This window comes from Durio zibethinus, chromosome 10 (genome assembly GCF_047325235.1).
Source record: "Durio zibethinus cultivar Kanyao isolate XHJ-2024 chromosome 10, ASM4732523v1, whole genome shotgun sequence".
Lineage (NCBI taxonomy): Eukaryota > Viridiplantae > Streptophyta > Magnoliopsida > Malvales > Malvaceae > Durio > Durio zibethinus.
The window spans coordinates 22,812,699-22,832,965 of NC_143171.1; the positions used below are offsets into that span (position 1 = coordinate 22,812,699).

A 20,267-nucleotide genomic window follows, 5' to 3' on the forward strand; every position below is an offset into this window, starting at 1 on the left:
TTTCTTTAGGTCTTAGGTGTATGTATCCTCTAAGATGAAATATTTCGTACAAGTGGGGGACAACCATTAGCATATTTTTTATCATTTTTTTTCTTATCCTATCATCTCATATTCTTTTTACTTCACATCCCAGGGATAGTTTTTCACTATTGTCTGTAATTATTGATGGTTTTTATCCCTTGTAGACTCTTGCCTAGCCCAACTCTAACATTTCAACCTTTATTAATTATCTAATTGATCATGATTTAACTTTGGTTAGTATAACTTAGGTCTTCACCCACAACATTAACAAGTTTAAAGGATAAATAACAGCATTCTAACGATCCTTCTATATCTTCTATGTATGAAACACTCATAGGTCAAGTTACTAGCAAGTCTTCTTCTCCATTTACAATCACTAGTTGATTTTTCATATTGAATTTGAACTTTTGATGTAATGAGGAAGGAACAACACCTGTCATGTGAATCCATGGTCTACCCAATAAACAATTATAAAATGGAAAAATGTACATTACCTAGAATTTTATATTGAAGACAAAAGGACCAATTTGCATAAGCATTTCAATATCTCAATACTTCACGCCTAATCCTATCAAATGCTCAAACCACCATATGACTACTTTTGATGTGCGATGTATCAATGGATAGTCTTGCCAGACTAGACATGGGCATAACATTAATAGCTGAACCATTGTCAATAAGGAGTTCGGTTATAATCAGTTTTGCATTTAACAGTGATATACATAGTTTTTGTACTTCCCTTCCTTCAAGTGGAATCTCATCATCACTAAAGGTTATATAGTATGGTACTATCAAGTTTCCCATCAAATAGTTCACATATTCCATAAATACATTATGTGCCACATAAGCTTGGTTTAACACCTTCAACAAGGCGTTACGGTGTGGTTCTAAATTTAATAGTAATGATAATAAAGAGATTCTGATTGGCATCTTGTTTAATTGCTTAATCACAAAATACTTGGTATGCTTTACCAACTTTAAGAACTCACAAGCTTCTTTTTTTGGCACAAACTTTGAAACTTTTTTTCAGTTTATTTTTCTATCACCATCATTTTCTCCTTATTTGCTTTCTTTAGTGCCTTTGGAGTGTAGCTTTTTTCACTTTTAATCATACTACCTATATCAATTATGTTGACAGTAACAAATTTAGGCATGATTTCTTCTTACCCTTGGATCGTTATTTCACAACCATACTTCCATGGCATAGACTTTTCATCTTTATAGAGGAATGGACTTGGGACTTTGAAAGTCATTGACCTGGGAATAAATTTGTCTATGATCAATCTTGACTTATCACCATAATATATGGTGATCGACTTTGGCACCTACTTATCAGTCATAGCCACTTTAACACCTTTTGAGGCTTTTTTTCTTTATATAATTTGATCTAGTAGGAATTAATTAGCTTTTGCACCTCATCATGAAATTGTTTGCACATTTCAATAGAGTGTAATGAAGCCCTATTATGATACTTGCATTTCTGATTTGGGATACATTTCCTATGATAGGTACATGAATTTACTGGTTGTATTATCTCAGCCTTATATAAAGCCTTGTATAATTGACTGAATAGTATTTTGATCTTTTCTACCCTTTTTTTCATATGCCTTTTTTTCTCATTCAAAGCATTGATTATATGATTGGGTAACGGGTTACCGCTAACATTAGGTTTTGTTTTTTCACTGGTATCAAAATTTGTTAACCTTTTTTAATTAGACTTTACACCCTATGTTTCAAAAAGGTGCAATCTTCAGTGGAATGGCTAGCTACCCCATAATGATAGTCACAATGGACAATGAAATCGTACCACTTAGGATAAAGAGGTTTAAGTGATTTTGTAGGGATGAAAATAATTAAGTGATTTTATAAAGTTTTTGGTACAATTCTATATAGCTCATAAGAGTATGATTGAATGTGGGTTTTTCTCTATTATTTCATGGCTCCCATGTACCACTCATTAGGTTGGTTGGACGAATAGAAGGCCTTGCTACAATCAAGGTGTTTAGATTATGGATGTAGGTAGATAGTCTGATGCAAGCTAGTAAATGGATGGATAAGAAAGTTATGGAGCTAGTTGGTAGGGGAAAATTGAAGCATGATTTATGGTAGGATAATATGTGAGAAAAATCAGTTAAGGGTAGTTTTTGAAGTGCTACTCATCGAAACTCACAACTTAAGTCTTACTTGCTTTTTTTTTTTTGTATCCTTTAAGTAGCATAGGGCTTTTTCCTTTCAAATTTACCATTTTTGATGGCATTTTCAATGATCTTTCTTTATATCATCATGTCAACAAAATTTTTAGTTGTATTTCCTATCATTTTTTCATAGTAAGGCGACTTTAGAGTGCTTACAAATAGCATTATTATTTTTTTTTATTAATGGTGGTTAAACTTTAGCTGCTATATCTTGCCACCTTTAGGTATACTCTTCAAAGGACTCAATTGCTTTCTTTTCCATACCCTACAACGAAATATGATTAGAAGTCATATCTATAATATAACGATATTGATTAATAAAAAATTATGTTAAATCCTTCCAAGATCATATGTAGACCCTGTCTAACTAGACATACCATCTTGTAGTAGACTTAGTTAAATTATCCTAAAATACATGCATGAGTAATTTTTCATTATTAATGTGTGCTGTCATTTTACGATAATATGTCATGACATATGTGGCACTTGATATTATCGTACTTTTCAAACTCTGATACTTTAAACTTTGAGAGTATCACCATATCTGGTACCAAACAAAGCCCCGTGGCATCTATGAAAAGTATAAAAGTTGATGCCTTCTATAGCTGGCAATCTCTCCTCAATCATATTCATTGTGTGATAAATTTTAGAGTCCTCAAAGGACTCTGCCTCCTTCAACTTCAATTTTTCCTTTATCTCATCCAGATTAAGTGGATCAGCTCAACTACCTTTTCAACAAAGACAAGGTTAATATAACTTCGAACATTTCCTTGACTAAGTGCATAAGGCATTTTCGGGTAGTTACAGCTTGGTAATGCTAGTTGTTATGGTGAGAAATTTTGAGTCGATTGGGTTTGATGTAGACCGTAACCCATAGAATAATGGTTCAGTGACTTCATGTGAAACATCTTCCTTCACTACTTTTCTCTTATTTATCTTATCCAAAGCTTCTAAAATCTAGCTTAGTTCTTCATTGATTTCCTTTTAAGCCTTTTTTAACTTCTCAACATGGCTCATATTGTTTTGCTTCATTTTTTTAGCTTAAGCTCAGATGTTATATAGATGTTGAGCTATATTTGAACCTTATATACCATAATTTACAATTAGTGATCTTGTTATGAGCTGACGTGAATAAGAAATGATTGTAAATGAATGCGATGCAATGCATGAAAAAGAAAGAAAAATATTTTCCCTTTTAAAGATTTCAACAAAAGTGAAATTTTATTTATTCCACAAAAAGTTTGTTTTACATCAAGTCTAATACTCTTCACTTGTAAAAATGCTTAATTTGCTCATACTAATCTTTAGCCTCCTCAATAAAATTCAATAACTGCTGTCTATGCTCTCATATTAGTGTGACCAGAGTTTTTAATGTTTTCGCCTCTTCCACCATTTTTTCTACCTTAATTACTGCCTTGGTTATTTGGGTTGTAAGATATTCTATGTACCTTTTCCTTTCCAACCCTTATCTTTTTCCAAACCATACTTGATAGGATAACTCCCTACACTTATTTGTGAGTGCCATGATATGATCCCTTGTTCATTCAATCTCTATTTTAGTGTCTGTATATACCTTCTAAGCATTTAGATATACCTTCTAAGTATCTCATTTTCTTGTTACGCTTTTATATAATCATCCTCCATTTGGGAACATTCTCTTTTTAGTTTTTCATTTACACAAGTCAAATCGATGATATTTATTTCTTTAGCCTTCACTTATATACACAGTCTTTTATGCTTTTGCTGCAGCTCCATCAATTTCGTAAGGGCATTGTCACACTCTCTAATAACTTTTTGAGTCTTGCTCTTAACCTCTAATCTCTTGTGTTGTTGATGAAGTTCAGCCGAATCCTTAACTACCGTATCACACTTTTTGAAAATTTCATGAACTTGGACTTTTAATGTTTTTACTTTATTTTTCCATTACCCCTTGTTTTCCTAAAGCCTTACAATTTAGTATCTAATTTTATCGTTCTTAACTTTAGATTCTTTTTTTGCATGTTCTAACTTTGAAGGCACTTTATCCAACTCTTGATTCATTGATTGGCAATGATCCTTAAATATGGATGCAACCTTATTACCCTTTTGGCTGTCCACACCAAATATCCTTGAGTAGCTTTATCAATGAATGATCCAGTAATCACTTTCTTGGGCTTTTTCAGGCTTTAATCATACTGTTAATTTTTTGAAATGTTTTAAGTTCTTTATATAAATAGTTTAATTGGTTAAGCTTGTGTATCATAGGAACAAACTGTTCAACTCCATACTGTATCCTTACCATCAGTGGTGCATAATTTATTGACCCTAATAAGCTTAAAAGTGAAACCCTTATCTCATCTCCATATTGATACAACATAAGTTCTTGATTCATCCATGGAACTAACCATTTTAGCTAACAAACTATGAGCTTCTACAACAAATATTCCCATTTTTTTGGGTCTTTGCTTTTGGCCATTCACTCTCATAAAACTTCTTAACTGGATTTTGAGGGAAAATAAAGTTTGAAGAAAGTATTCTTTTTGTATTCAAAATTAATCTTCATTCATAAATAAAATAGTAGTGTACAACTCAAAAAAATGTGCTTTATCATTCTATCTATAAAAATTTAAAGATTTGATGGTTTCTGCCAATATCGCTAGTGAAAGATTACATATTATTTCAATCTATCCAAATAAATCCACCATCTCTATCTCAAAAAGACCTAAAACTTTAAGGAAGATCGCCATCTCATATATTGCTAAACCAAACATATTCATTCCCTGGTCATCATCAGGGTATTTAACAATGAAATCTCAAAAAAATTCCCATGGAATGCCTTTATGTCCCCTTTTCTCTTGAACATGTGAATTTATGAGCTCCTTTCCTATCCCCAAAATATAGGCCAACTTTTTACGATATCTTTTCTTTTATTTCTTCACGTATACTCTATCTGGATACTGAAAATACATACCTACCAAAATCGAATACTCATTTATAGTTGGCACTAAGTCAATTTCATTAAAAATAAAACAACGATAAGAGGAATCCCAAAATCATACCATTGCCTTAATCAGTGAGTTTTCAACCTTCACTGACAAGAGATGTGTAACATGCCCAAACTTTTGATAAAAGCTTTTTGTCTTGAAAGAACTATGTTATTTCATATGTCTGCTAGGTTTTTCAAATCATTTTGTTTAAAAAGCAGTCAAACTTTCTTAGGTATGGTGGAGACATAGTTAGACGATAAACAATCCCCTTCTTTTTACTATCTCCTTTTCGACTCTATCTTCACATCAATAGGTGACTCATATATGAAAAATACAAATGATGTGTAAACTTGACGTTCTGTGGGTTCCATGAAGCTTTTGTTTAACATATCTTTAGGATAGGAATAATATGCAATCTGTATATATGTTTATGAATATGCACAAAAAAAAAGACAAACAAAAAATCAGTTAGTTATCATAATAAAGAATAAATACAATAAAGCAAGTAGAATGCAATAACAATATGACTATAAATTTCATATTAATTATAAAAAGGTAAAAGAACATGGCTCTACCTATGGGTTAAGCTCATAAGGTTAACTATATGTAGCTTGGTCATAAGGTTAACTATATGTAGCTTGGGTCATTTCTAAAAGATTCTCAAATTGTTCCTTACATCATCATCCATCACAGACTAGTAAGGCACCTCAATCTTTATCCATTATAGGCTACAAGGAAAAATGATTCAATTTGAGTGGGAGTATTTTGCTAGCCCATGTGGAGATATGAAATCTCATGAAGTTGTAGGTACTTTACTCCTTACTTAGGGAAAGAACTTAAGTGTAAAGCTCATGTTATGCATATGCAAATGAATCATAAATATAAAATGAATAAATAAATAAATAAAACACAAGCAAAAAAGAAAAGAAAAAAATCTTAAACTTATTAGATTACGCTTGGATAATAGGAAATCATTTACTAACTTGACTTTTTTTATCCCCAGTGGAGTCACCAAACTATCATAACGTATAGATCCATAAACCTATCGCTAGACATGGATTTTAAGAGTTGTCATCAATCTTTTTTGTTTAGGTACGATTGGCTACCTAACTGAATCTGTACCATTTTAAAGAAAAGTCCTAAACTTAACTTGAATATCTTTAAATGGTAGATTCTAATCTATGAGACAAGATTTTAGGTTTGAAAAATATGGTTATACATGAAAAAGGTTATAACACCCTCACAGTGCTCATCTAAAAGATAGTGCCAGTTTAATTTCTAATTATCCAAGCCTTAATCATATTTATGATTTACCAAAAATATTTAATATTGAAAATTGATCTTAAAATTGCTCCAATAGTTTGATAGCAATTTAAGATAATTATCTCACCTTATGAGTATTTATGAAGACTAGTGTCCTATTTTGAAGAGATTTAATTGTCGGGTTCATTAATGTATTTTTTTTTAAGCAAATAACTAGTGAAATTTTTCAATAGTTTGGTAAGATTTACTTTGATGTAGATCTCCCAATAGTTTGGTGAGATTTCCTTGTAAATTTATTTTTAGAAAATATATTAAATATTTCAATAGTTTGGTAAGATTTAATTTAAGATGTATATTCTCCAATAGTTTGATAGGATCAAAACAAAATATTTTATTAATAATAAATTTTTTATAAAAATCGATTTATGAAATTCTCTAATAATTTGGTAGAATTTATAAAAAATCTTCCAATAGTTTAGTAAGATTCATGAATTTATTTAGAAACATTTTTTTGGTTATTATTTTTTAAAATAAAATAAATAAAACAAAATTCATAAAGATATTTTAAAATAATAAATTATTCAATTTAAAATAAATAAAAGTATAATTAAAGATAAAACAACAACAACAATAATAATAATAATAATAACAAAAGAAAATCTAAAAATAAAATAAATAAAAATATAAACAAAAAATAAAATAAAATAACCTGCGATCGGATCGGATCTGGAGTGCGGGTTAGCACGTGAGTCAATGGATCAGCATGCGGCTCTAAGGTCTTCAAAACGGTGTTGCTTTGGCTTGCTATAAAAGGCAAAGTCCTTGTTTTTCCTCAGACCTACCTCAACCCCTTTCTCTCTAGCTCTTTTTCTATCTCACTTCTCTATAGAATCCTCAAATCCAGTTGCTAGAAACTGGGATTAATCATTGATTTTTGGAAAACTAGCTAGAACTTGATCAAAAAATTCAAGTTTGGCCAGAAATTTCAACAGGCAAATTCAAACATTCAACCAAAAATCTAGATTTTCTAGAAATCCAAACTTCCAAACTTTGATCCAAAAAGAAAAAAAAAAAGAATAGAAACCACTGATGAAATAGACTAATGTTCTTTCAAAAGCATACTATCAGAAACAATTTTTTTCACACAAACTAACCTAGATTCAAAAAATTTCATAAAGAAATAGAAATCCTTTCACTTACAAAAAAACTAAAAATCTTATCCTCATTCCTCGTGAATTTACGTTTAATTTATAGCCTATTTTAGCAGTAATTTTTATGGTTTACAGATTTAGTTAAGGCTCGAATCATGAGATTTGATTTTTGTTCAATTCGGGTCAATGCTGTCATTTTATTATGATTTCCATATTTTATGCAAATAGATTCCAAAACCTTTTTATCCAATTCATAAATGGGATTCCAAACATTTAATTTATTCACTTTCCTTTTTCTTTTAGTTTTCATGTTAAAAACAACACACGAATAAAAGAATGAAAGACAAAAAAAATTAAGAGTAAAATAAGAAATTAAAAAAATAAAATTAAGGAATAAAATTAAAAATGAATAATAATAATAATAATAAATATTGATTGGGCTCAAAGCCCACGTTCAATTAACAATTATTAGGCTCAAAGCCCAAACATGAATACTTCTAAGGCCCAACAATCCCCAAAAGATCCAAATATAAATTTCACTAGCACCTCAGACAAAAATGGATGTCCATAATGGTTTTGTTAGATTTTTAATTACGTTTTTTTTATGTCAAAACGAGGTGTTTATTAGTTGTTCATGTCAGAAACCATCTGCCCACCCCTTTTCTCATTTTCTTTTTGGTTGAATGAAGGAACAATTACCCTTATTTTTTTCTCATATATTTTTAAAAAGCAAAAATTAAAAAATTAAAAAAAAAAAAGAGAACCACTAAACAACCACGTAGCACTTTCAATAAAAAGTCATTTTTTTTGTACATATGCAAAATATTTATTATTATTATTATTATTATTATTATTATTATTATTATTATTATTATTATTATTATCATCTAAATAAAAAAAATAAAACAATAGGAAAAAGAAAAGAAATACAAGCCAAATTAATCATATGATATATTGACACTCTATCGATATCTTTTTCTTAAAAAATTAACTAATTAAAACAATCATAAAATAAAAAATTATTTTTATCAATAATATTAAATAGATCTCGTATAATTTTTTAGAAAAATAATTTATTAAATATGCAAGAAAAAAGGAAAAAGAGAAACTATTAAATCTAAAAAATACTTTTATAATTTAAAAAATATTGTTAAATATTTTTTTAAAAAATAAAATAGGGTAAAAAAGGAAAAGCAAAAAAAAATTGATATAAGTGAATCCCCAAAATAAATAAAATCTTTAAAAATATTTTTATAATTTTTAAAATCATTCTTAAACATTTAAAAAAAACTAAAAGGGTAAAAAATAAAAAAACAAAAGAGTTTGGTATAAAAAAGTTTCACACATAAAAAATAAAATATTATAAATTTTTTTTTATAATTTTAAAAATATTTATTAAATGTTTTAAAAGAAAAAAAACAAAAGCAAAATAAAAAAAGGTTAGACGTGAGGCAATGACTTTTATCAAGTCAACATAATTTGTTTAGTTTAAGTATGAGATATGGGACTTAATCATTTTTATTAAGTAAATATCAACACCACTCATTTTTATGAATTAAAAGTGGCCTTTAAATGATATTAACAAAGATAATGTTTTTTAATGTGGTCTTTGTTAGCTTTTTAATAACATTTTTTTATATTAGAAACGGATTTTGTAATATGTTTAAAGACTACGATTTTTATATAAAAAATATAGTCTTCAAAAATCAAATTTTTTATATAAAAATGTAGTTAAAACAAATTTTCAAATTCAACTTTTTTATTCATTATCAAATATATTCTGAAATAAAAAATATATATAATTTTTAATAAATTATCAACTACGTTTTCAAACTAATAAACGTGATTTTTATTAGCAAAAACCACAGTAATATTTTTTTATATTATATCAATTACTACATTTTTCATATAAAAAAATCATTGATATAAAAATATCTATTTTAATTTGTTATTATTTTAATTAATCTTCTATGTTTCAAATATGAAAAAAATATAGTGCTTTTTAAAATTTAAAAAAAAAATTCAAAACCATAAAATTGCAGTCATCTACTATGTTCGTTCTTTTTATCTTACCAAATATTCTCCTTTATTTTTTTAAGAATTTTTTTTACAACAAAAAACTACAAAGATTACCTTTCTTATATAAGAAAAGTAGCTTTGTGCACTAAAATCTCACAAATTCTTCACTTTTTACCTTTTTAAGAATTTTTTTCGTAACAAAAACTACAAAGACTATAATTTTTATACAAGAAATTAGTCTTTGTGCACCAAAACAAAAGTGATAAAGAAAAAAGTAAACGAAAAATTACAAAGGCTACCTTTGTTATGTAAGAAAAGTAATTTTTATGCACCAAAATCTCACTAAATTTTCTTTTTTTTTATTTTTTCAAAAATTTTTATTTACAATAAAAAACTACAAATATTATAAGAAATGTAGTCTTTTTGTACTAAAATGTCATCAAATCTTCTCTTTTTACTTTCCCAAGAATTTTTATTTACAACAAAAAACTACAAAGACTATTTTTTTTATATATTTTTAAAAAACAAAAACAATAAAAGTAAATCATGAAACCATCATGTGGCACTTTTAATGAAAGGTCATGTTCTCGGTACATTTACAAAATTTATCTTATAAATGGCAATTGATTGCTCCATATGTAACAATCAACTACCTTAAGGAAATTGAAACTGCAATAGACTTTTCTCTTTTAGTAATCAACTGTCTTTGCTTGCAAAATAAAAAAATAATTACAAATATATTTTGTTTTCCAAATTTTATTTTTTAAAATTGATAACAATAATGATGAAAATTTTGATTTTTTATCAAATTGATCCAACCAATTAACCTATTTAGATTTAATTATTTTATGATATTAAGAATAAATTGATTTTGGTAATTTTTTTAAAAATCAATTAATTGAATTTTATTATTTTTCAATATTAATAATAGATGGATTGGTTTTGATAAATTTTTAAAAATTAATTAATTTAATTTTTTATTTTCAAGATTGAATTAATCAATTTTTTAATCCTAAATAAAAAAAAATTGCTCGTGTTGAAATCAAATTCAATTAAATTTTATTTTAATATGATTTTATATAAAATTATAAATAAAAAAAAGTAATCTAGAATCTTTCCTTCTTCTGCCTTGAGAAAGTCCAAATAAATGGTTTATGAATATTTTTAAAATACTAATATTTTTAACTCTGTCAAAAAAATATATAGTATAAGACAAAATTTTCTTAAAAGGTTAAAAAGAAGCCACAAAACCGTATAGAGAGGATCTAACACAAAAACATTGTAGGCAAAGTAGAGAAAAATACCTTCCACAGTTCGCCAAGTATCCTTCACTCTCTCTTTTCTTATTCTCGTGTTCCAACTGTTCTTCCCTTCTTCTTCTTCTTCTTCATCTTCTTCTCCCTGCAACTATAACAAAAACTTCAAAACTACTCTCATTTACTCACAAAACCTTCAACATTTCCCATTTTCAGGTAAATTTTTTTCCCATTTTCTTCAGATCATTTTGTTTTCTTCTCTTTTCCCATCCTTTCTTTAATCTTAAAAAAAAGAAGTTAATTTTTTTTTAATTTTGTTTTTACTTGGTTGGTATTTGTTAAAGCTCTGTTTTTTTATTGTTATTTCTTTGATCGGGCATTATAAGTTTAAAGCTTTTTTAGTTATGATATGCTCTTTTTTATTAAAAACTTTATTTTTAGTTATAGGTTTTTTATGTTCTTTTTTAGTTTATAGTTTAAATTTGCCTAAAAATGTTGGTTGATTTATCAAAAGTTGTTTCTTTTTTTTTTTCAATGGGTATTTCTCTTTTTTCTTTTTTAGGGTTTATTGTTTTTCTTTTTGAGCTACTTGCTGTTTGGATCCGAGGAATGTGCTACCTTTTCTTCGAAGATCTAGCTTGTTTTTCTTACTGTTTTTAGATGAATGCATGGCTTAGTGCATATAACTGTTAGGATTTTCGTGAGAATGTAGCAGTCTATTCTTAGAGAATGTGGGTAAAATAGTGCAAATTCAGCTCTTTTATAATTTTTTTTTTCTTTATACTTCCAAGTTTTAATTAAAATTGTTGGTATTTAGGCTCTCTTTAGCAATTTGTAATGGCAATTGTTTGTAATTTGCTTTTTCTTTTTATTTCTTTCGGTTTTGTTATTTCAACATGCATTTCTATAGTTTTGGTACTGCCTGGCTGTGTAAAACTGTCCATGTTTAAGCTTAGAGGTTGTGGTTTAAGGGGAAGTTTTTTTTCAGATATATTCTGGTGGTGATTTTCTTTGTGGTGTTTTCTTCCAGTAGATGGCATTGGAAACAGCAACTCCCCCAGCTGCTCCCAGTGCCCAAGTTGTTGGAAATGCTTTTGTCAAGCAATATTATCACATTCTTTACAACTCTCCAGAATTGGCTCATAGATTCTATCATGAATCAAGTGTGATAAGCCGGCCGGATTCCAATGGTGTGATGACATCAGTGACAACCATGCAAGTAAGCTCCTTGGGTTTTGTTATTACTTCTCCATATTGTTGTTTTAGATGGTTGTAAGATTTTCTGATTATTCATCTTTAAACATTTCTTGTGAATCTTTAGCAGGTTATATGTTCCTATAATTTGCTTTATTCTATATGCAGTGTACTTTTGCATCAGCAAATGGTCTTTTGTTACCTAGTGCATGGTTAAAGGGCGTTATAAATGTTTATAATTTAGATGGTGCTAAATCCGAGCATTGGTGCTTGAGTTATTAGTTCTTTATCAATAAATTGTTGTGGATTTTAAGTCAGCATATAATTCTTCTAAGGATAACTCCATGTCATAGAAGTGGGATTCTTTATTTTGGCAATAAAATGTGTGTTATGCTCGATGGACCTTTTTTCTTCTTTATATGCTGACAAATGTTGTTTGTTTCTTCTGCTATTATTCCTTCAATAATGATATTAATATAGCTTCATTGGAGCTTGACTTGTTGCTTTTCTCTGGTTTTGTCAAAAAATAGGCATTATGTTCTGAAAGATGTCTCAATTTTCTGGTCATCATAATATGCAGCTCTTATTTACAACATTGCCCATCTAGTAAACTTGAACATAAGAGTACTCAATTTGGTTAACATGAGAAATCGGTCATTCACACTGCTCTAGCTCCCTCTCTTTCCACCTTCTTCCCTTTTAATGTATTTTTTCTTTTTCCAAGTGGAAACTGCGATATTAGCATCCTCTTAAGATTCCAGTAACAAACAATGTTTAATTTTGTTTTGTATGTAATTGCTATCTGAATCACCCAGTTCAAAGAAATTCCAATATTGTTTTTCTTGAAAATTCCAATATTGTTTTTCTTGAACAGGGTATTAATGAGAAGATCCTTTCCTTGGATTACACAAACCATAAGGCTGAGATTAATACTGCTGATGCTCAGAAGTCTTATAAGGAAGGGGTAACTGTACTAGTAACTGGATGTCTAATGGGCAAGGATAACTTGAAGAGAAAATTTGCACAATCTTTTTTCCTTGCTCCCCAAGACAATGGGTACTTTGTTCTAAATGATGTATTTAGGTACGTAGAAGATGGTGAATCCTTGGAAAATGGTGTTCATGATGCTCCTAGAGTGCCTTCAACACAAGAACCTGGTAAAGTAACATTGTTTTCTTGTTTTTCATTTCTGTATGTTGTATTGAGATTTCATTCCATATTCTTTTAATTTTGCTTTCAGAGCCTACTCAAGTTCTGGATCCTTCTTCACCAGATCCAGCAACTGCCCCTGTGGAAGAGAATCAAAATGTTGCTGAGCAAGTCTATGAGCCATCAGACCAGGAAAAGCAGTTGGTCAATGAAAAAGAGGCTGTTTTGGAATCACACTCTCATTCAAATGGTGATGATATTCCCATAGTTGTTGAATCAGCGTCTTCTTCAACCCAAGATGATACTTCAAAGAAATCTTATGCATCAATTGTGAGTTTATAGGTGAATATGTTTTATTTGCCACTGTTTGCATACAGTTGTATGTTTAAGTTTATTAGTTATTGTTGTAGGTCAAAGTAACAAAAGGAGGTTCGGGGCCAACTAGAGTCTATGTGCCTACTAATACCACAAGAGTGACACCAAAGAAAATGGAGAACCAGCCTCTTGTGTCCACAGCACCTGCTTCACCTGAATCATCTGCACCTTCTAGCATTGATGCCCCTAAGAGTAACGACATTCATGAGGAAGGTATCCCGTGTGTGAATGTTTTTGTTTACAAAAATAGACTGTTGAAGTGAGTGAATAAAAAAATATATTCTGCTTCTTGACTCTGGTTACTTGTGAACTGAAATGATCTTATAATTTCTTTTAGTACGAGTAACCGTGTATTAACCATATCTAACTCACAGTTGGGGACCATTCCATTTACATTAGAAATTTGCCCTTCAATTTGACATCTGCACAACTGGAGCGGGAGTTTAAGAAGTTTGGACCAATCAAGCAAGGGGGTGTGCAAGTTAGGAACAATAAGGTTGGTTGCTGATCATTGAATGAATAGATTATATTATCTTTCACTTGCTTTCTTTTGTTGATATTTCTATATTCTGTTTCTTCAGCAACAGGGGTACTGTTTTGGTTTCGTTGAATTTCTGTATTTGAGCTCCAATTCAGGTGTGGCCTTTGTTTGATAGATGTTGATAGAATGTTTCCAGTTTATCAATTTCTTTGAGTCTATACTTCTTACTGCCCTTGATATCAAAATTATATGGGATGAGTTGCATATCCTTGAACCCAACCCCCTAACACACCCCCCCCCCCCCCCCCCCCCCCCCCCCCCGCGGGGGGAACCATGACTTCTTCAACCAATAAGGGGAAACAGATTTTTGTCAAGGGCATCTTTATCTTTCTTTTATTACTGCTTTTTTGTTCCAGTTTCAAAGTAGGACAATGCAACCTTTTCTTTCTTTGGTGCTAATTACCTTCTTAGTTGATCACCTACAGATTCAAATTCTGTATAGGAACCTTGGAGCAAGTATCAAATAGTGCAAGTTGAGAGCAAATCAACCTTTTTAAGTTGTCTTTTCTTTTTTTATTTTTCTTAAATTTCCTCACTTTGGCAAAACATTCAAAGAAAATGATACTAAAAAAATTGTTCAAAAATCAGTTGCATCGTAAATATCAGTAAAAAGATCATCGCTTGGTGTGTGTATTGATTATGCTCCTACCTTGGTTGTTCCCTATTTTCTTTTATTGAATTCTAATCATTTGTGCACTAATATGCAACTACTTTATTGTTGTCCAAGATTCCAAATCTTCATTTAGATTTTTGTTCTCTGCCTCCTCATTTGCATGCACATACATTGCCATGCTAGATACGACATTAGTAAAACCTTTCCATCAGTTATTTTTTTAACAAGTAGTCGCTTCATCTTTAAGAGCTTGTTGGCATTCTCCTTGTATTGAGATGAGTTATAACAATAGAAGAAAAATATGTGTACTGAAATTCACATGATTTCCATTACAAATTGATGCATGAACTAGGAAAAATGAGTTCAGCATGGCCAAGGCTCTTGTCTGGAAGTGTGCTTGGTTAGATTCCTGGATTTTGGATTGAGATTGACAAAATTTTCAGAAGATATACCAAAATTTATTTCATTTATTAAAAAAAGAAGAAAAAATCCATTTGGGAATGAGAGAAAAACTATGTCTCTAGGTTAGTGACCTTTTTAAATATGTTTGGGCTCATTGAATATGAGGCTTTATATTATTTGCTCATATTTCTGTTGAAATAATGTGTCCCTGGCCTGCAAAATGCGACATGGAATGTTGTAGGTTAATTTTGAAAAGCTAAGCGTGATCTCATACATGCAATGGTCATAATGCATGGTGACTTTGCATGCATACAGCAAGATCTCATTTGGCTGAGGTTATGCTTATCCTGGTCTGTTTCTATTAGATGAAACTTTAAGCACGGCTCCCGATTCTCTAGATGGGCATTTATTAGAACCATTTCACATATGTAGTGCTGTGAAGATAGCTATAAGATATTGTATTGCTTGAAATGGTTCTTGCTAACGTGTCTTTCAAACCTTTTATGTCCAACTGAGTCATTTGAGCGTGGCAAGATGACAATATTTCCCTTACTTGCCTAAGGTCTTGATTTTCCTTTCCAAATTATGTCATTGCCCTAGCTAGCTGATCCCATCAATTATCTTCACTCATAGCTATTATCATCACTCATAGCTACAAATGCTACACTTAAAATGTCATCCCTTGCTCAATACTTAAGTGAGGTACTTCTCTTTTTTCTTTCTCGAGTACCAGTAAATAGACTATTCGAAGTTAACATTTTAGGGCGTTGGGCTTATTGAGTAATAAACTTTACTATTCAGGCTTCACCAATTGCAATTGGAGAGCGTCAAGCTGTTGTGGAGGTAAAGAGAACTTCAACTAGAGGCAAGTATAAAGTTTTATGAACTGACTGATGTGCTCTTTTTATTAATTAGAATATAAAATTTCTGCTTGAAAACCCTGCATGATTTTTAAAACTGGGAAAAGAAATGGAAGGGATGTTGATTAATTTGTGATGGTTAACATTGATACTGCATGAACTATAAAGATCAGACTTGTCTGATGAAGTCCATGCTGCTGTTTCTTACAGTTGGTATTGGAAGAGGTAGCTTGCCTTCCAGAAGAGGAGGGTTTCGAAGTAACAGCTTCAGGGGGCGAAACTATGTTGGTAATCGAAGCTTTGGCAGAAATGAATACAGGAATCGAGTTGAATTTTCTGGTCGACCTAGGGGTTCAGCTGGGCGTGAAGGGAGAGGGAGAGTTAGCCGTACAAGTGGACCCTTACAGACTTCGGCTACTACTTGAAACCGCATAGAGTGAACCTATTTTTTTTGGTGGAAAATTTTTTTGATAGGGTTAGTGCTGGAGGAATTGGAGGTAGGCACTTTACGTTAGTAATTGATTTGACAAGGAACCAAATGTCGGAATGAATTGGAGCAAATGTTTAAGATGAAAGACAGTGATGTACCTTGAAGATTCAGTTAGAGAATTTTTATGTAGGGCCTCTTGGTGCCATGAGAAACTTAAGGTCATCCTCTAGATTTCATTAAAGTAACTTATGATTTTACATTGATGGAAATCACTGAGTTTTTAGCATGTGGTAGCTGTAGGGGGATGACCCTAGCTTCAAAATAGATGGAATCACCCTTTCCTTTTTTTGGTTTTTCCACTAGTTATGTATGCTGTCGTCAATTTGTTGAAATAGATATGATTGTTGGAGTGGAGACAGATGGGGTTCATCTTCTTTTCTCTTAGTTTCTTTTATTTTTAAATTGATCAAAGTAAAAACCCATTGTCCTTGATTTTAGACAGCAATTTTAGGCGTGACTTATGACATGATATATAAATATATTGAAAAAGAATACGAAAGTGATTTGATACATAATATTATATAAAATAATATAAAAGTGATATAATTTTAAAATTAAAAATATATGTGAATTGGATAAAAATTAAAAAAAAAATGTTTTTGATTGGTGTTAACACAAAATATGACATTAATTTATATATTTTACACATTTAGTGTGAAATAAATACGATATAAATATATAAATTTTTTAATTTATTTATATTCCGTATATAAATTTATAAATAAGATAAAATAATAATAATTTTATATTATATTTTGTTTGTATTAAAAAAAATGATAAGATTATAATAAAGATTAATAATTTTTATAATATAAAATAATTTAATTTTTTTAAAATAAAAAAATTTATTTTTAAGTCATAGATTAAATTTACGTATTTTATTATATTTTTAAAAATTACATAAATAATTTAAATTATATAAATTTAAAAAAATAATTTTGATTAATAAATAAAATTATTTTATTTTTATCCCCTGTACATATCAAAATAAACTAAAATAATAGTTTTTTGAGAAAAAGATAATTCATTCAATCTAATAACCGGGTACAGTCTGTAAACATAATATTAGAAATAAGAAAAGGGCATTCATGAATCCATCGAACAGTTTCCGTTGGACTGTAAAGGGCGCTTCTAGCTAAATTGTGTCCAGCTTCATTAGCTGTTCTCCTCGTGTAAACAGCAGACAAATGTATGAAGTCTTGTCCCAATCTCCTTACATCTCCTTCCATTATATCTCCTTCCAATGTGACTGCTGGAAAACCTAGTTCCTTTATAAATTCAATGGCTGTGATAGCTGCGATTGTTTATGCCGTTGTTGAGTCATTGACGTGTTTCACAGTTTTCATACATGCTCCTAATACTTCTCCGTGTTCGTCCCTTATCACCACCCCACACCACTCGTTCGTGACTGAGCTTCCTGGTATTCATCCTTTACTTTAAGACAAACGCCACTATTTCCTCTGCTTTTCTGGTTTCATTATTTTTTATTTCAATTGTTCCTGTTATGCCATATCATCCAACTTGTAATCAAACCAGTTTCCAGACAGTTACTGTCTATCCTTTCACACATGTTTTTCAGCTAACCCGTCTCACACTAAAGGTCTGTCTGGGTACATGCCTCTCCTCCATGCCAGATTCTCCATATGTTTCTTGCCGTGCAGCATCTTTTGATTATGTGCATGATTGTTTCATCTTGCACCCCACATCTTTGACACCTTTCTTGGACCTCAACTCCCATTTTTATAAGGTTGCACATCACCCGTAAGATTCCATGGTTCAACCTCCAACCGAAAATCTTGACCTTTGGAGGCTTGTTCAAAGACCAAAGTTTTTTTTCCAAAAAACATGCATTGTTGCAACAGTTTCACCGTCGTTGGGAGATTAGTTCAGGACACGGTAAGCAGATTTCACCATGTATTCACCATGTCTTTCCCATCCCCAAATGAGCTGGTCCTCCCTTGCTACCCGTCCAAGTTGTAGGAGGTAAATCATTGTGGCTTCCTCAATCGAGAATTGCTGTCTTATCTCCTACTCCTTCCGCCTCCTATTGTTATGGTCTATCAACTCAGAACCCCTCTCATACCGTGCCCCCAAAACCATATCTCTACATGACTCTAATCTTTGCCCAGATTTTGCCCAGGTATCATTCCAGATTCTGATTTTGGTACCATCACCAACTCTCCATCTTAACCCCATTTCTAGCACCTTCCTTGCCGCCCAAACACTCTGCCAAGTGAGAGAGGGATTAACCCCCAAATCAGCTTCCATAAAGCTGAATCCAGGAAAATATTTTGCCTTTAAGACTTTGTGAACTAGGGACCATTGCCTTCTTATGATTCTCCATCCTTGTTTGCCCAGTAGGGCCACGTTGAAACTTGCCATATTTCTAAAACCCATCCCACCACAGGCTTTGCTTTGACACATCTTCGCCCACTGCAGCCAATGAATGCTTCTTCTATCAACCTTCGAACTCCACCAAAATCTGCTAAGTATGCTATTAATTTCATCACAAGTCCTTTCGGCAAAAGGAAACCACTCATAACATACATAGGCGTCGCTTGCGACACTGCTTTCATGTACACCTCTTTTCCACCCTTTGATAGCATCCTGCCACTCCAATGTTGTATTCGCCCTCTTAGCTTATCCGTGATTTCTCTAAATGCCTTTTTCCTCTCCTTGCCAACCATAATAGGAACCCTCACTATAAGAAATGGTGTATTAACGGTAGTTTTATAGCGGTATTTCACTTACAAACGCAGTTAGCTTCCATGTTTTCATAAAACTTCAAGTATTTATTATCAAAATGTCACTAAATTTTCAAATAGTGGCGTTGGTACTTATAAACGCCGCCCAAGACTCGATATCAGCAGTATTTCTAGATAAAAACGCCTTGAATAATTTTTATTAAAAATTTTAGTGAATAGTAAAGACGTATTTTTGGCATATAATACCTTCAATAATCACTTTATAAAAAATTGTATAAGATTATTGAAGGAGTTTTTCACAAAAAACGCCTTTAATAATTTGACCAAAAAATTTCACAGGCTTATAAAAATGTTTGAATCGTACGGATGTTTACCATAAGGTTGTAGGTTCGATCTCTCTCTTTAGCTTTTTTTGATATTTTACACAGATTATTTGTAATTGATTATTCTAGGTATTTTCTTGGCAAAAACACCTTCACCAATTGCTTTAAAAAAATTTTCAGAAAATATTGAATACGTTTTTCGCAGAGAGACGCCCTTAATAATCCATAGGCGTTTTTGGCCTATGGATTCTTGAAGGCATTTTTGACCAAACTCGCTTTCTATAATCCAATAAGTAAGTTGCTGTTGTGATTATTAAATGCAATTTTTGTCAAAAACGCCTTCAATAAATCAGAGATAAAAGTTAGAAGGGATGTTTGAAGGTATTTTTTGCTCAAAATGCTTTTAATATTTCCAATGATAAATTTTAATGGGCGGATTATTGAAAGCAGTTATATCCAAAAAACACCTTCAAAAATATTTTAGTTGGTATTATTGAAGGCGATTTTGGTAAAAAAACGCCTTCAATGTTTTTTGTTAGGGATGATTGAAAGAGTTTTCTGTTAGGGATGATTGAAGGCGTTTTCTTACTAAAAATGCATTCATTAATCCCATCAAAATAACATATTTGATATTGTATATGTGTAGTCAATTGTATGTTTATGCTCAGAAAAATATTTACTGTCAATTGTATAGTTATGCCCAGAAAACATTTGGTTTATATATATGATACTATGAATTACATT

The 20,267-nt window shown here is 30.8% G+C and overlaps 2 protein-coding genes across 6 annotated transcripts; one reads left to right on the forward strand and one right to left on the reverse strand.

Annotated features, from left to right (window-relative positions):
* The first annotated feature begins 10,880 nt into the window (after positions 1–10,880).
* LOC111292928 (nuclear transport factor 2-like) lies at positions 10,881–16,853 on the forward strand. 5 transcript variants are annotated; one of them, XM_089766941.1, is made up of 9 exons: positions 10,881–11,087; positions 11,860–12,090; positions 12,940–13,222; positions 13,306–13,544; positions 13,625–13,802; positions 13,964–14,085; positions 14,171–14,225; positions 15,947–16,010; positions 16,216–16,853. In XM_089766941.1, exons 2-8 carry the CDS (start codon positions 11,905–11,907, stop codon positions 16,006–16,008), a joined length of 1,125 nt encoding a protein of 374 aa, XP_089623067.1. In that variant the 5' UTR covers positions 10,881–11,087; positions 11,860–11,904; the 3' UTR covers positions 16,009–16,010; positions 16,216–16,853. The 5 variants fall into 5 exon arrangements, with proteins under 5 accessions (XP_089623067.1, XP_022741308.2, XP_089623068.1 ...); XM_022885573.2 differs by having other exon boundaries at positions 10,883–11,087; positions 11,902–12,090; XM_089766942.1 differs by having other exon boundaries at positions 10,883–11,087; positions 11,905–12,090.
* A 1,670-nt stretch (positions 16,854–18,523) lies between these two features.
* LOC111293359 (uncharacterized) lies at positions 18,524–19,182 on the reverse strand. Its single transcript, XM_022886114.1, has 2 exons — positions 18,875–19,182; positions 18,524–18,767 (listed from the first exon to the last, which is right to left on the reverse strand). The coding sequence occupies exons 1-2, from the start codon at positions 19,180–19,182 to the stop codon at positions 18,524–18,526; spliced, it is 552 nt and encodes a 183-aa protein (XP_022741849.1).
* Between the last annotated feature and the right edge of the window lie 1,085 nt (positions 19,183–20,267).

Excerpts from the sequence above, each read along its gene's own strand:
- LOC111292928 (XM_089766940.1), top strand. The coding sequence starts at position 11,905 with ATGGCATTGGAAACAGCAACTCCCCCAGCTGCTCCCAGTGCCCAAGTT. Across the intron at positions 12,091-12,939 it reads CATCAGTGACAACCATGCAA|GGTATTAATGAGAAGATCCT; the intron begins GTAAGCTCCTTG and ends TTTCTTGAACAG. Across the intron at positions 13,545-13,624 it reads AGAAATCTTATGCATCAATT|GTCAAAGTAACAAAAGGAGG; the intron begins GTGAGTTTATAG and ends TTATTGTTGTAG.
- LOC111293359 (XM_022886114.1), bottom strand. The coding sequence starts at position 19,182 with ATGGTTGGCAAGGAGAGGAAAAAGGCATTTAGAGAAATCACGGATAAG. Across the intron at positions 18,768-18,874 it reads GGATGGGTTTTAGAAATATG|CTTTATGGAAGCTGATTTGG; the intron begins GCAAGTTTCAAC and ends TCCTGGATTCAG.